Source organism: Wyeomyia smithii, chromosome 3 (genome assembly GCF_029784165.1).
Source record: "Wyeomyia smithii strain HCP4-BCI-WySm-NY-G18 chromosome 3, ASM2978416v1, whole genome shotgun sequence".
Classification (NCBI taxonomy): Eukaryota; Metazoa; Arthropoda; class Insecta; order Diptera; family Culicidae; genus Wyeomyia; species Wyeomyia smithii.
The window spans coordinates 30,127,511-30,145,221 of NC_073696.1; the positions used below are offsets into that span (position 1 = coordinate 30,127,511).

The 17,711-nt window shown below is 41.0% G+C and overlaps 1 protein-coding gene across 8 annotated transcripts in view; it reads left to right on the forward strand.

The window, feature by feature from the left end:
* Positions 1–17,711, forward strand: part of LOC129727069 (mucin-2-like) — a 67,757-nt gene that overhangs the window by 38,305 nt on the left and 11,741 nt on the right. For 6 of the 8 annotated variants that reach the window (XM_055684475.1, XM_055684474.1, XM_055684473.1 and 3 more), the window contains exons 3-4: positions 10,168–10,301; positions 12,154–12,875. In XM_055684475.1, coding sequence (XP_055540450.1) covers positions 10,168–10,301; positions 12,154–12,875 — 856 coding nt within the window. The remainder of the gene's footprint in view (positions 1–10,167; positions 10,302–12,153; positions 12,876–17,711) is intronic. The other 2 variants (XM_055684479.1, XM_055684477.1) reach the window with 2 other exon arrangements.

A 17,711-nucleotide genomic window follows, 5' to 3' on the forward strand; every position in this document is an offset into this window, starting at 1 on the left:
GAATTCAAAGATGGCGACTACCGGTGTCTGGCAAACAGCCGAAATTGACCAAATACCATCAATATAAATGTTTCCGAAACCAGAATTACGCCCAGATGACAGAAATTGATTTCACAGGCAATTTTAAAGTCTAAAATGACGACTTTCGGTTCCTGGAAAACAGCCTAAAGTGACCAAATATTACCCAATATGAGTATCTCCGAGGCCAGAATGTTGCAAGGAGCTGAAATTTGACCTCAGACACCATTATAAAGTTTAGGATGGCAACTTCCGGTTTCTAAAAAACAGCCAAAAATGGCCGATTTTCATCTAATTTGAGTATCTCTGAAACCAGAATGATACACAGCAAATACAATCGACCACAGATCCCATTTTGAATTCTAAGATGGCGACTTCCGGTTTGTGGAAAACAGCCTCAAATAACCAAATACCATCCAATGTGAGTATCTCCGGAACCAGAATGGTGCAATGAGCTAACAATTGACCTCAGGCACCATTTTGAGTTGTGAGATGGCAACTTCTGGGAAACAGTCGAAAATGACTAAATAATACTCAATATGGATATTTCCGTAATCGAGATGTCCCTGGACATCATTTTGAATTTAAAGATGACCACTTTCGGTTTCTGGAAAACAGCAAAAAAAACTGGATATTTCAAGAATCGAGGTGATGTACAGAAACCAAAAGGCGAGGATGTTGTCATTCCGAAAAAACCAATCATTTCGAACGATTTGTCTTTTGACTTTGATCATATCCTATGGCCGATTCGTCGTGCATTTGCGGTTTATAAACACATCGCATGGAGTCAATGAATTTGGTATATTTGAAATTATTCAATTAAACACCGAAATGGGCGGGACGAAGTTTGCCGGGTCAGCTAGTTTTGAATAAAAGAATAGTTCGCATGATCAAATTACAATTTGCTGCATTTGGGCGGATGAGTTCCAGTCGAATGCTGCAAGAACGAACGGAATCTGTTGAAAACTAACTGAGTCATAAGCGTTTGAAAATGGAAATGATATCGTACACTGTTCCGGTTTTAGATGTCGATTTTTTTTTGTATATCAAGACAAAATGTACCAAGATTTCTCAAAAATCGTTTGAAGTGGTCAATAAAAGCATGAAACCCAATGTTGTAAATGGATGAAATTTAGCAGAACGATGATGTTCAGACTTGAAAAATTTCAGGGTACCTTTGAAGCTATAAGGCTCTTATTATGTTACCTTTGTTTATGCTGTGGGATTGTTAGGGGACCTTTTCATGCATTTTCAGATCAAAACATCTGTTCTCATTTTTGCCTGAATTTTCTCAGATTTGCTACTATACATTAACAACCCTGGTTAACAAAATGAAAAAAAAAAATGTACTCCAAAAGCTCAAACCGAAAAAAATGAAAGATTATAACTATTCAACTATTCCTATGAATTTTTGATACCCTAGCTATTACTAAAACGCGTCAATGTGAGAGTTCGCATAGTAAATGCTCCCTGGGTTAGTCGCTTCGTTCTCTGAAAAAAAAAAAAAAACTTTGTGACGAGGGGCACAAAAATTCACCAGTGTAATGAGTTTTATCGAAATTGATCAACTTTTTCTTAGCAAACATCAAAACATGAAACACCTAAAAAATCTCTATTTAAATAACACTGATCGCTGGAAACTAAAAAAAAATCATTTACCCTAGAACTCAAACTGAAATTTTTTGAAAGACTATAGCTTTTTAGGGGCTGTCTACATTCCACGGGAAAGGGGAGGGGGCAGAGAATTGGCAAATATCCATGCTTGTCCACAGAAGCGGGGAGGTGGTAATGATAATGTCCACGTGAGCATGATATTTTTCCCAAAAATATGGAAATTGGATTATAATGAATAGGTATATTCGAAACAAAATTTGAATTCATTTTATTTGTGACCTATTCGTTTTTTTCGAAAGGTTCTTCAGACATGTTGTGACCCAATAATAAATTTCAGGTAAAACTAAGATATTTTTTGTTTGTTTTCTCCTTTTAATTTGAAATCATTTTTTATTAACTTTATTGTAATTCTTAAAGGGACTTTTAACTAAACTGTGAGCTAAATTCTGGAGAGGCCTGTTCACTAGTTAGAATTTTTCTACTAATTTAAACCAAATTTAAGATCATTTTCTTCATTATAGTTTTTCCTGGATTCCTGAAAGATCTCAAACATTTTTAGTTGATTCAAATTCACGGAGATTTTTTTTTATTTATTTAAAAAAAAATTATCTTTTTCTGTTTGTTTTGTACCTAAGAAGCATTTTTTATCACTTTCGGTCTACGTTTTGATCATATTTTATTTTGACTTTTTCTGTTTAATTAAAATGTTACGAATTATTATTTCCATCGTTGTTTTTCAGCCCTCAGAGTAGTTTCGCAACCATTTCTAGCTGAGCTCGAAATTCATTCTTTTTTATGTATTCCAAACTAAGTTCAACATAGTTCTCCAGTTTGGTATTTCTCTGCCCTGTTCTCTTGAACGCATTTGGTTATTCTCAGCAAAACATGATAAATGCACTTATATTTTTCGTAAAGCTTCAGATATGTTCCAGCTGAATTCGGAGTTATTCTGGTTTCTTCAGTTAAAGTTTGAAATGCGTTTGATAACACAGTGAAACAAAAATTGACTTTTTTCTGCCTTGGTCTCTATATATGATTTTTTTGTGTATTTAGATGCAAAACCTTCAAATGGTGAGTCGACAACTTGCAAGGAGCGTCAAACTTAGCTCCGGTCCTCACAAGTTCCTATCTCACGCCTCCACGAGTCATATGATACAATAGACTACCAGTTAAAACATGGACACAACTGGTTGGCGTTACCTGGGCAATGTTGTCATCCGACAATAGCTAAGTGAGAAGGTGCGACGCGATCGTTGGCGCGGTAACCATATCTCGGCGGTAGAGGAAATGCTTCGCCAACCCGAGCGCCTGTTCACCAAGATGGTGCGGCTCAAAACAGCGTCTGGTCTCCATGTTAGGAGCGGCTGATCAACGTCCTGGTGTCAGCGTGGGACTCTAATCAGAGCTGACAAGATGGTCCTCCGGCGAGACAGGGGGTTGGGGAAGGCCCAACAAGCCGCCCCGAAAAACACCAAATGTTGCAAATATCGAAGAAGTTAATACGGATCGGAACAATCGGCACAGACCTAGGCGACGAAATAAGGACTACGATTGGAAACTCGGTACATGGAACTGCAGATCGTTAGGCTTTCACGGCTGCGACAGGACAGGATATATGATGAACTAAATCCACGCAACTTCGAAATCGTAGCACTGCAGGAACTTTGCTGGTCGGGACAGAAGGTATGGAAAAGCGGACATCGAGAGGCTACCTTTTATCAGAGCGGTGGCCCTACCAACGAGCTTGGGACGGGCTTTATAGTGCTGGGTAGGATGCGCCAACGCGTGATCGGGTGGCAGCCGATCAGTGCGAGGATGTGTAAGTTGAGAATTAAGGGCCGGTTCTTCTACTACAGCATCATCAACGTGCACTGCCCACACGAAGGAAGAGCCGACGATGGGAAAGAAGCGTTCTATGCGCAGCTGGAGCAGGTGTATGATAGCTGTCCGCAACGGGACGTTATGATCGTCATCGGTGATATGAACGCTCAGATAGGACGGGAGGCAATGTACAGACCGGTGCTAGGGCCGAATAGCCTGCACGCCGCATCAAATGATAACGGCCAACGATGTGTGAACTTTGCAGCCTCCCGCGGTAAGGTAGTCAGAAGTACCTTCTTCCCCCGCAAAGACATCCACAAAGCCACCTGGAGATCACCTGACTTACAAGTGGAGAACCAAATCGACCACGTTCTAATCGATGGTAAATTCTTCTCTGACGTCATCAACGTTCGCACCTACCGCAGTGCGAATATTGATTCGGACCATAACCTTGTTGCAGTATGCATGCGCTCAAAACTTTCGACGGTGCGAAACACGCGTCAAAGTCGCCCACCGCGACCAAACATCGGGCAACTACGGGACGCCGAGGTTGCACGGGAGTACGCGCAGCAGCTGGAAGCAGCATTACCAACGGAAGAGCAGCTTGGCGCAGCTACTCTTGAAGATGGCTGAAGGGACATTAGTAGTACTGCTGTAGCGGCGCTTGGTACTATGGCTCCGAACAGGAGAAACGACTGGTTTGACGACGAGTGCAAACAGTTAGTGGAAGAGAAGAATGCAGCACGAGCGAGAATGCTGCAACACCAAACGAGGGCGAACGTGGAGCGCTTTCGGAAGAAGAAGCGCCAGGAGGAGGATCGGGATCGCGAGGCGATGGAGGTACTGTACCGTGCGAATGACACACGAAAGTTCTACGAGAAGCTGAACTGTTCCCGCAAAGGCTATGTGCCACAAGCCGACATGTGCAGGGACCTGGGCGGCAACCTTCTCACGAACAAGTGTGAGGTGATTGACTGGGGGAAGCAGTACTACGATGAGCACCTTAATGGCGATGTAGCAGAGTAAGACGACGGAGTAGTAGTAGATCTCGGTGTACGCGCAGATGACGACAGAATCCCAGCCCCTGACCTCCAGGAGGTTAGAGAGGAGATCGGCCGGCTGAAATACAATAAAGCCGCTGGAGCTGACCAACTCCCCAGCGAGCTGTTAAAACACGGTGGTGAATCACTGGCTAAGGCGCTACACTGGGTTATTGCGAGGATTTGGGAGGAGGAGGTAGTACCGGAGGAGTGGATGGAGGGTACAGTGTGCCCCATCTACAAAAAAGGCGACAAGTTGGATTGCTGCAACTACCGCGCAATCACGTTGCTGAACGCCGCCTACAAGGTACTCTCCCAAATACTTTGCCGTCGACTATCACCGTTTGCAAGGGAATTTGTGGGGAATTACCAAGCGGGATTTATGGGTGCCCGCGCCACCACGGACCAAATATTCGCGGTGCCGTGAGTATAACGTGCCCACACATCACTTGTTCATCGACTTTAAATCGGCATACGACACAATCGTTCGGGACCAGCTATGGCAGATTATGCACGATTACGGCTTTCCGGATAAACTGACACGGTTGGTCAAGTCGACGATGGATCGGGTGATGTGCGTAGTTCGAGTTTCGGGGACACTCTCGAGTCCCTTCGAATCTCGGAGAGGGTTACGGCAAGGTGATGGATTATCGGGCTTGCTATTCAACATCGCTTTGGAAGGTGTGATACGTAGGGCTGGTATCGACACGAGTGGCACGATTTTTAGAAGGTCTGTTCAGCTCTTTGGCTTCGCCGATGACATTGATATAGTAGCACGAACCCTTGAAAAGATGACGGAGACGTACATCAGACTGAAGGCTGAAGCCGGACGAATTGGACTGGCCATAAACGAATCGAAGACCAAGTACATGAGAGGAAGAGGTTCCGGAGAAGACAGTGTCAACCTCCCGCCACGAATTCATATTAGCGGTGATGAAATCGAGGTGGTAGACGAGTTCGTGTACCTGGGCTCACTGGTGACTGCTGACAACGACACCAGCAGAGAAATTCGTCGACGCCTTATGGCAGGAAATCGTGCCTACTTTGGACTCCGGAGGACGCTCCGCTCGATTAAAATCCGCCGCCGCACGAAGTAAACCATCTACAAAACACTGATCAGACCGGTAGTCCTTACGGCCACGAAACCTGGACTATGCTCGTGGAGGACCAACGCGCCCTTGGGGTTTTCGAACGAAAGGTGTTGCGTACCATCTGTGGTGGAGTGCAGATGGAAGATGGATCATGGCGGAGGCGGATGAACCACGAGTTGCATCAGCTGCTGGGAGAACCACTCATCGTTCAAACGGCGAAAATCGGGAGACTACGGTGGGCTGGGCATGTCGTTAGGATGTCGGACGACAACCCGGTGAAAATGGTTCTTGATAACAACCCGACTGGAACAAGGCGACGGGGCGCGCAGCGAGCAAGGTGGCTCGATCAAGTGGAAGACGACCTGCGGAGCCTCCGCAGACGACATGGCTGGCGAGCTGCAGCCATGGACCGATTTGAATGGAGACGACTTCTTCGAACAGCAAGGGACACTTCGGCCTGGAGCTGACTGGTAAAGGTAAGATGCAAAACCAAATTTTCCCGAGTTTGAACATATTAAAACTTGAGGGGCAACGACAGCACCATTTTGAATTTTCGAGAAATCGAAAAATTTTGATGTTTTTTAGACGCCATTTTGTTTTAAGACCAAATGGTCGGTGTGCGACCAGACCGAACCAAGCGCCAAAAACATTATTTCGAGTAATCGGCGATCAAAGTTTATCCACCCCGTACGTTACCTGCTAGCTACTGCAGAGAAATTTTATTTGTTATAATACCAAGATAAACTGTTTAAATTTTTAATTTTTTTCACGAAATCATTAGATTATCAATTTTAACATCCACTGGTGTTAAAAACTCAATTTTTTAAAAAATGGCGCTTGGTTCGGTCTGGTCGCACGCCGACCAAATATCAAAATTCCATGAGTTTGTCCACATATTAGCATCTTCTCACCCATCTTTAAAAAAAAAATAGATCTTAAATCAGACAAAAACTGAGCTCAAAACGGTGATTCTACGAAACCGGGTTTGGCATGGTTTTAGTATATTTCACAGATCAAAATAATATCGAGTATGTATTAGCATTAATGGTAATGCGCTAATATCTAAAAGTGCTAGTCAAATTATATCTTATACCGAGTAAAAAGTCTCAGAAATCGAATGGTAGGTGTTGATCTACCTAAAATGTCTGCAAAATGTCGATTTTGCCCCGATTCCCCTACAATACTTGGATAGGTCGATACTCAAAGATACAATAACAATTTGTCTTCATATGATCCTCCCCTTTTTGCGGGGAGGGGGTTGCATTGTTGTTTTTGTTTGCACTGTTTTTTAAAAGTAATTCCCATTTTTTGGACTAAATTTAGAACATTCTTTCTGTTTTGGAAACGATCGAAGAGAGAATTCATTTCATTCCAATTTTTTCTTACATTCGACATGTTTTAAGATTTTTTGTTTTTTTCTGCTTACATGTTTTAGTCACTTGAATTTTTTTTTTAATTTTTTCGGCTTCTTTTGGATTTTAGGGATGTTTTCGGTATAAACTTTTGTATAATTTCTTTCTTCCTTTAAGAAACGCTTTAAAGTTTTTTGAGATTATTTTGGGACAACTTTTTGGTAGCAACATTCGGCCTTTTCCTGACGAGTTGAGACAAAAATTTTCAGCAACGTTTGAAATCATTTTTGTTTTTTAAATCTCTTGCAACTTCGCTAAATTTTGACTCAATTTCAGCTTTACCCTTTTTGGCTGAATTTTGATGGAATTCTTTTCATTTTTCTGGTTTCTGTGGTTTTGGGCTGAATCAGAAATTATCATTGTTATTTTTGCGAACATTTTTTTGTGCTTAATCACTAAATAAATCTCTTTCAGCTGGTCTCGAGGTACGACCAGCCAGTTGTCATGGGTTCTAACAAACCAGTTGTCATAGGTTCATATCTCGGCTCAGGAGACACTGTTAATGACTCGCCGGGTTCGTCGTTTTTTAGTTTGCTTACGAAAAATCTTCATTGAAGTCTCTGAAGATCTTAAGCACTTCCGAATTGACTATGGACACCAAAATTCACAGGAACGGCAACAAGAAAAAAAAGAAGGTTTAGTTACATAAACTACGTTACAAAATCTAGATTTCAGAGTACTACACCCCCCCTCCCCCCTCATCCCGCACATGTAACAATAAGTAACGATCGATAAGGCGGGTGTACGTCAAGTCTTCAGAGATGTCAAAAAAGTTTTCCAGTAAGCAAACTAAAAAATAACGAACCCAGCGGTCTCTTCATGCACTTCCAAGGCGGTTATGGGCACCAAAATTCACAGGAAATATTGAAAAGCTCTAGGGCAAAACCTGTGTTGACCAGTGTAATCAAATAACAAATTTACATATAAAATAGAAATTTTCAGGTTATGTTCAGCATTAGGGATGTGACGGATAACCGCATCGGCATCCGCAAATGCGGAATATCCGCATGAAAATTGACATCCGCATCCGCATTCGCATTCGCATTACTACGCAAATAACACAGGTCGAAAAAAAATCCGAAAACAAGTGCTAAGAACTACTCCGAAAATATTTTTTTCCCTTGTAGAAGACTGAACCACTGCTACCATTTTTTGATCTATTGTGGTATGTCTCTGAAAACATTGAAAGTCATTTGAACATTTTTGTGAATTTTGGTGCCCCTAGTGAATGAAGAATTGCGTCACAATGTAGCAAAGTAATTGTTAACCGGGTTCGTCATTTCTACGCTTGCTCAACGGAAAACTCATTGGATTCTCTGAAAAGGTTTGCCAGGGGTACTAAAATTCACAGGAATGGTTGAAAAGCAATAATCTTTCATTTTTTTCCAGTTTGGGGCTGGGTTTACCAGTGCAGTGTAATATAGATAGGCTGATCAGATTTTCTCGAGAAAAAAAACGGGACAAATTGGACCCTTGGGAAGATTGATTTTTGGAAATTTTTATTACCCAGGGTAAAACATATAGAAAACTACTCAATGCTTGGTTAACCCTGCCTCAACTTGTACAAAATAAAACTCAGCTGATGATGAAATTTGGCGCACCAAAGTATGATTTTTGGAAACAAGGTCCAGATATTTATAACGGAAGATCGATATTTTGACGATCGATTTTCATGGCTGTCATGATCTCAATTGCGACTTTTCGCCAGTCCACATACCGTTTATGTCTTTCCCTCTGTGGCTCGAAATTACCAGGAAGGTACAAAATGTTCTCACATATTTTAACAAACAGCTGGCAGCTTAAAAATGTTTCATTTCGGAAAATATTTGAGCCCAACGGTTTGCATCTGTCACGGACTCCGTGTTTCATTCATTTACTTCTCTGATAACGATTTCCTCAAAAAACACTAAGTGAAATTGATTGTTAATTTCGCTGCAAAGCTTTTTTTTGAAAAAAATTCAAGGAGTGTCCAAAAACGGTACAAAATGGTAAAAATTACAGGACGGTCAAAAATGGTCGAAAAAACGGTACTGCCCCGTTGAATACGGTACGTCTGGTCAGCCTAAATGTGATCAATCAACTTAAAATTTCAAATTAAAAGACAACAAACCTTTTTTCTTCAATTATCTCAAAGCTTTAGCAAATATTTACAAACGAGTTTGGAATAGAGCGACTCAACATAAAAAAAAAATTGTTGGAAATTCAATTTCACGGCACTTCTTACAGAAAAATTTATTACAAAAACTTATACAAAATTATTTTCGTTATAAATATAACTAGAATACGCAATTAGTTCAAACTCACCTTAAAATAAATGCATTCTTTTCATATGTCGCTTTTATCACCTCGGAAAAAAAATATGGAAAACCACCCATTTTGAAACCACGAATGGAGAGACCGCTCATAGTGATATTTTCGTTGAACAAATATATTTGATAATTTGGAAGTTAATCCAGATGGAAAAGTTTCATTTGTGAACATAAAGTATAGTTCTTTGAAGTTTTTCTCTAATTATTTTCACTGTATAATTTTTATAAATTTATCCGAACTGTCGAATATATTTTAAGTCCGTGGATCTCACTTGTGATGTGGGATTTTCGACCCTTTTTCCTATCAAAATTTCAACATATTTCAAGCATAAATTAAAATTTTGCCTTTAATATATCAAATCAACTTTGCAGGAATCTCTTTCAATCGATCTCCGCCGAAAGCTGCTAGCAATCACGAAAGACACGCTGCCGTCTTAGTATTCAATTCAGTATTCAATAGCGTGCAATCAATGTTTGTCTAGCGTCATTTTTCTTCCTTCGACACAGATCGTTTCTTGCATACATAATCCTTACGGTATGGAATCCAAAGAAGATTTTTCTCCTCCGTCCGCGTGATTCGACATTATCCTCGATAGTCGCATCAAATCCTGCGAGCGAGCATCTTCGAGCTCAACTCTACACATACAGACACACAAACATAAAATTGAAATAAAACTAGGATGGGAAAATTACGATTACGAAAGCAAGGGTTTAACAACCACCCACTCGGGGGGAGAAATGTGGAGATTTGGGGAAAACAGAAAGCGACACAGCATGACGTGGGCGCTTGCACCGCTTGGTACTAATCCAACAAATTATCCCTCCTGAATGATTGAGATCCCGTTTTCGATGCACTGTATAGTGTATTTTCTCGTCTTTACAGATACGACAACCTGGACATCGATACGATTCTGTCCAGCAACCGGCTGGTGAATAACTATGTCGACTGTTTACTCAGCAGGAAGCCCTGCCCGCCGGAGGGCAAGGATCTGAAACGTAAGTAGCGCCCATTCAGTTTTTGGTTTCCGGGCTGGAATTTAATTGCCAAATCAGTGAACTCGAAATTGATCTGAAATTGTATTTCCGCTATACTTGGTAACAATTAAATTTTTTACGCTTGTGTAATTCTCAATAATAATGGTTTCAAAATTGCTGCCCAAATCGTGACTAGAATCCACATGTTTTAGGAAAAACAAATTGAAAAAATGCCGACCGATGAATTAAGTGTATAACAGCGTGCTGCAATTGGTTGAACACGCACCTTCGCCGGTTTAGCTGCTAGCTTTAACAGCGGCAGCGCACCGCTTTGTGGAACATATATGAAAAAAAAAAATTCAAGTTTAGCCTTCAGTGCCATGCAGCGAACTTTAATACCGTGCGTCGGCGTTGGCTTGTATAAAAACAAACATACGAGCAGAGGTACGCACTCATGGTGCTAATTGAGTTAAGCGTAGAACAATGAAGTGCGAGCCCTTTTTGGGGAAGGGAGCCTTATCTTCTCGAGTAACCACACTGAAGATCAGGTTTCATGAGAACGCTTGTTAGTATCGAATGGAGAAGGTTAATCCAATATGTTCTGATGTGAAGTAGGTGCCCTCAATGGTAGATCATCTCGGCGGTGTTCTACTACCACTGCTAGGGAGGTTATTCGATTACCTACCTTTTGAGGGCTAGTGATGGATTGCTTGTTGATGTATATGAACAACATGTTATTTTATTGTGTATTATAATTTTTTGAGATGGCATCAGAAACATCGGTGCGTACCGTGTGACTCGTGTCAGGTGCCGGTGTCGTGTGAAAGATCATATCGTTTAGTTTCCATTAGCTGGCCCATTGTTACACTAAACGATTGTAAATGTTTTTTACAATTGATAATTGGTTGAACGTGCATTTTTTGCTGTGTTTGACTTTTGACTTTTCAAATAGAATATTTGATTTTTTTTCGTAAAAATTTACATGGACCTTATTGTTTTTGAGTAGAAAAACTAACTACAGACCTTTTTAATAATCAACGATCCCGAAATTTCGTTGAAATGAAAGAGTGCTGATAATTTTTCAGACGAGTTTGCGTGAAGTTCCTCAAATGATAATGGGTGGAACGTTGATGTTAGTTATTTATTTTTGGATTATTTCATCAATTTTCAATTTACTTTTCAAACGAAGGAGTTTGCATTACCGAACCCGTAATTAGTTTAGCACTTTGCTAAGCAGAGTTAATCGTCATAATGCAAGAAATTGAATGTTTAATCAAAAATGAATTTCCAATTAATTCGCAGCCTGCCTGAATCTCAACGCTACTATAACTTCGAGCGCTGCGTTGAATGTAAAATACACCTAACGTTTAATTTAATTTCGCCGCTCAGAAGGGTAGAAGAGTGACATTGAATGATGCCACCAGTAGTGGCTTGCTCAAGAGTTTCATATAGACGACGCGAAACCACCGGAGAAACTAACCGCGTTATTCAATGTGCAGTTTCCCTTGATTTACTATGCATCACGGCGTACATCTTCTTGCGTCGCGTGGGAGTGCTGGAAGGTGGCAACGAATGCATTATCAGCTCGGCAATTTGATTGCCAGCTTGGAAAATTCAATGCATGTGTGTTGCATCCAGGGAATTCTGCACGCTGCAGGCGGTTGCTTACGGTGGAAAACTTTCAACACCTGTGAGGGGTACTATGGTGAATTGCTCAGTTAGCTGTGATAGCTAAGTAGCTTGATACACCGTATTTCAATTTGTATAGCTAGTCAGTGGCATTTGATGTTATGCAATGAACTTGTCGTCGTATTTTAGAACAAATAATCCAAGCAATGACATCACGACTAAATTTCGTTCTCGTACCGCACAGGAATTCTCCCGGAGGCCCTCCGTACGAAGTGCGGACGTTGCTCGGAGACGCAAAAGGAAAATGCGCTCAAAATCATCACCACCCTGTACTACAGCTACCCGCAGCAGTACCAGGCCCTTCGCAGCCGGTGGGATCCATCGGGCGAGTATCATCGCCGCTTCGAGGAATACCTCCGGGGGCTGCAGTTCAACCAGATTGGCAGTAACGGCGGTGGTAACAACGGTATCAACACCAATTCCATAGACACTCCGGTAAGAAACGACTTCGATCGGGATCAATCGCAGATCCGGCTGCAGACGCTGCTACTGTCGACAACAACAACAACTACGGCACCTCCGCGCCCGAATGCGATCCCCAGCGGTTCAGAGCAACGACCCCAATTGGCACAGGCACAGCTAACACAATCGGTAGCACCCGTTTTAAGTACCTCTACTACCACACCAGCCACTACTACCAGTACGACTAGTACTACAACTACTCCTTCCCCTACTACTACTACTAGTACTACTACCCCTACTACTACTACTACTACCACTTCTACCCCTTTAACTACTGAATCGACTACTACTAGTATTCCTATTACCACTGGTTCCGGTGCCGCTAGCAGTAGCAGTAGTAGTAGCAACTTCAGTGGAAGCATGGATGGCTCTAGTACTGCTTCGGCAGCAGCGACTCCGTCGTCCCCGCCGACGACACTAGCAAATTCTACGCCCACGGATTCGGTACATAATATGACACTGAGTATCACTAAGGGAGCGATGAGTATTGTTATGATAGTTTTAAGAGTCTAACCCTGAGTGGAGCTTGCAAACATCGGTTGCTGGTGCGCTGTGAAAATGCTTTTCTAACGATAGTTATAAGTATGTTTTGTTTGATTAACCATCTAAATTGTAAATATTATCATTGTTATCATCCAACAACATGATTAATGCTACCGAAATGACCATAAAATGAATTTTTTTCTATTAAGAAAGGAACAATATAATTTCTTTCAATTTCTTCTTCCGTAAGATGAATCGCAGTTACTTGTGTGTGTGTGTAACTTGTTGGTAAATAACAAAATGTTTTACAGTGTGCTAAAAAGCGTATTTAACCTTTTAGTGCCCAACGCCGCCATTTGGCGGGCTTCAGTCGAAGTTCCGAAAAGCTTTAATAAATACTTAAATGGTGTTTATGATGGTTTATAATGATTTTATCGAAGTCCGTTTAGAAATTAATTTGGGCACTAGAGGGTTAATACATCTTCTTTACAACCTATTTTTCTATTCTCGATAACCGCCGTATTGTAAAATAAAACAACTGCGAGTTGTTACCTCAGACTCAACAAAATATAAATTAACGTCCCGTCATGCAACACTGGCACAACTCAAAATTTTGCGTTTTATGAGTTTTTGATGGCAAACAATGCCAAATACTGTTAAGTTTCATCCCACGAAACCCCGATTCGTAATTTACAAATGAGGTTTGAATAATAGACCCAAAAATAATCATTAAGTACGGGAGTTAAAGTTTTCTTGAAAATTTAAAAAAACACAATTTTTCGAAACGAAGAATTTCGAGTTGACGATAGTTTCCGAAGACACTTGAAAGTAATACCGGCTTGTGAGAAAAGAGAGCTCCGATATGGTGTCGATGTGGTTCACGTGCAGGTGGCGCAGTTGTACGAACAGAGAAGTTGGTTAGGAAAGACTGTCATCTGTTGAAAAATTAATTTTGTCTCCAAATGTTTAATGTTTTTCTTACGTAAGATAATCAATTAACCCCCGCCCTCCCTTGTAAGATAACGTAAGAAAATTAGCTCTAGTGTGTTTCAATGGGCTTGAAAAAGGGTGAATTTCGGAGAGAAGCTGTTCTAATTTCTGTTTTTTCTCGATCACTAGAGATAAAATTGCATTGCCAGTAAAAAAATAAAGGCATTCAGGTAATACATGTTGATAATTCACACATTTCATGCCCAAAAGGTATCAAGTAATTTGTTGTAATTTTAACTCTTATTATAGTAAAGAGAATTCAAAGGTTTTTACTTACATTTACTTGCAACCGTCTTTTAATCGTAAGTGGAAATGCTCCCGCTATGTGGTGCTAAAGTTATTTACAAACCAAGCACAGATATTCATGAAGTGCAACTAGGACACTACAAGACAGATGTCGTTATTGTTTTAACGTATTTTGATTTAATTTTCAAACATGATTTTTAATTTTATTCATATAAACATGAACAGACGTTCAGACGTTCTGTGTTTTAACTCAAATCAAATGGAACTGATGGCCAAATATTTTTTTAAAGAAGTTATCAACTTACCAAATATTAATGGAATTAAAGCCAAATTATATCATGCCAAGTACTAACGAGTAGTTTTTGAAAACGGCTTATGCAAAACAGTGCAAAACACAGTGTTTTATCAATATGTAGAAAATAACACTGGTAAACACATGTTTTGCTCTAGAGCTCAAACTGAGAAAATGTAACATTTAAATGAGTTTTCCCGTAAGCCAACGTAGAAGCGCTGAACCCAGCACGCACTTACTGTGCGATATTTTGACGCATTTCTGCCTACACTTGTGGAGCCAAAATCACGAGAATGATTAAAAAGCTCTAATTTTTTTGGGTAACTACTTTGAGCTTTGAGGCATCTTGATTTAGCTATAGTCGACGTTCGCATTTAAAAAATGGGCTTTTTGGATGGTGATAAAAATTCTAACTAGCGGGCCGGTAGACCCAGCAATGCTGAGATACTCCTCTTCAGAATCCGCAAACGCTTTAAGGTGTTGGTCAACCAAACTTTTAAACTTCGTCTCAAACAACTCTTTTTATGCGTCTGTCTATACTCCTACTTTCATTTTTCCGATTTTCTACCTCGTTTCTTCACTGTTTTGCATTCGGGGTCCCATTTACCGACGTCTGTAGTCTCCTTCCTCTCTTCACCACCGCTTAGCGATCGTCGCCACTCTTCTTCCCAGTGCCAAAGTAAGTCCTGACGCTCCGTGGAACAGGCTCACTCCACACGATGAATTTTTCTAACTACTCTTTTATTTAGTTTTATCCGCATAAGGACAATGGGCAATATCGTTTCTACTACAATTCCGTTTTCGTACAACCTTTCTCCTCGAGTATTTGTAAATAAGTGTAGTCCAAGGGGTAGGATGTGGCCGGCGCCGTTATCGATCCATACAAAGCGGTAGCTACTGAATTGTTGTACACTGAAGATGGCAAACTAATCCCAAGTAGCCAAATACGTGGTAGCTTGTGCAACTTCCCTAGCTCAGATCGATCACGGCGGAGCAGCTACGAAATGTGGGGCCGTCAAGCTGAGTGAAATCCAAAGGTGATTGGCGATCTGATTGTTTTTTTTTTTGCCGCAGCCTCCGTGGTCTTTTTACTGAGTGCGTCTACTGGTAGCGACTAGCTGCATCTTGTGAACGTCTGACTGCTCAGAGTACCGCTTCTAACTAATACAAGGTTTACTGGACCAAATTATGTCATTCTTAAAATAATTATTCGCGTAAATCGCGGCACTTTTAACCTAACGGCATTTTCACATGTTTAAAGAACAACGACAGATAACATAGTTTGATAAATTTCTCTTGGGCGGTAATAATATTACGACAGACTAACAGACGTAACACTGGAACCTAGCTCCATCGCCACAGAAAACGTTCATTTCAAATTTTCAATCGAATAACAGTCACCGCGCGAAAACGTCGTCTGGGGCGCTGTCATGCAATCTCATGCATATTTTGTAGTTCCCCATTTGACACATGCAGTAACGCTGGCGCTGATGTCGAAATACATGACGCAGCGCGAACACGACAGCAGATGGTGCTAGTGTTACTAATGTAAAGTACTGGAATCATCCAAACGATGATTTTATTGAAAATTTGTTCGACGTGTTATGTCTGTTAGTCTGTGACTGACCTTACTTGCAAAAAAATTCTACGCCCATGTGAGCGGCCTACCGGGAGTTAACTAAAACATTCGCCATGGCGGACGAAAACATGCGTGTAGACATGTTTTTGAGTTCTTTTTCCGTTTTATATCTCAATTCCACTTCAGTTTTTACGACTGCGAAAGGAGAGCTTCTCGCAATTGTCAGCTACAGCAGCACATTCTTAGGGAAATTGGTGTGTGGAATGAACTTCACCTCGGAGTTCACTTCCTTCGTGGGGAAGTAAAATACGAAGTGCCCGGCCAGTCGTTACCATCCAGAATGAGATAGGTCTCGTCGACCATCACTACCACCACGTCGCGATTCGCCGGAAAAATCGATTTGCACATCTTACTAGACAGTCTGATAAGTACCTGAAAAATGAAACACGGAGATGTTTTTTTGGCCAAGACGGTTTTAGTTTTCAACTTACTCTCCTTTTTAAAATCGATACAGCGAGTCCAAAGATTCTCTAACTTTTTCATGCCTTCCGAAAAGTACTCGGTCGGAAGGTCTCCAAAATGCGCCTCAGTTTCAGCTATGAGCTCTTCATTTTAGTGAAAACGCTTACCGGTGAGGTACGGTAACTGAGGAACCAATTCGAAGCCGATTGCATGCAATTTCAATGAATCGACAGGCACATTGCTGTGATGATAAAGCGGTTTTTTATCCTTTAAATGCGGCCCTTCTTCGGCGATTTAGATTTTCAGTTGGTCCAATAAATATATGCTCCGGTTATGGTTTCACCTATTTGAAGATAGTCCACGAATATTATGCCATGCGCATCTCAAAATACGGAGGCCATAACCTTTCCGGCCCATTGTTGCGTTTTTGGACGCTTCGAAGCATTTTGGCCCGGTAAAACGCACTGTTTTGCCTATTGCATTCACTCAGGAGTGCAGTAATGGATTCAGTTTTCATCCATGGTTATGAACCGGTGCGAAAACTCGGTCGGCTTACGCGAAAAAAAAAAAATGCCAAATTCTGCTGGGAAGTCGTCGCACGAATTCTTTTTTGGTCCATTGTGAGCAAACGCGCACCCATCGCGACCAGAGCTTCTTCATGCCCAAAACTGAATGCACGACAATGCCCTCGGGTTTCAATGACATGCCTACAGCATTTGCACTCTCTCTCAATTTCAATTTTCAAGGTCATTCAACATCATATCACGGATTTTTTTGACGTTTTCTGGTGTAGGGACGTAAACATGCGTAAACATAAAATGGCTGAAGTTTTGAATTTGAAGGATAAGCCTCGACAAAAATGGTCAAATTAGTGAATATTAATGTGAACCATTTTTTAACTCTCTTAGATTTTTCAGGTACTCATGAGACTGCCTAGTATTCAGCCGTTGCCGCTGTGTCATTGCCTGTAGCTCCTAGATCCAACGATAATAGATTGACAGGTTAGGAGAAAGAAGGAGTTCGTCTTGGTAACGAAAACATAGTAAACAAACCTGAGCAGACGTCTTCCATTGAATTTCGAAAGGTCTCTATTCTACTAGATTGAAAATCTGACTATCTTCATCTGTGTTTGAATATTGCAATTGCTGCATTTTCGAGTCTCTTTCTCTGAGCTAAAGTAAACAGACATGACAGTAATAATTGATATAAAAATTTCCAAATGTTCAAT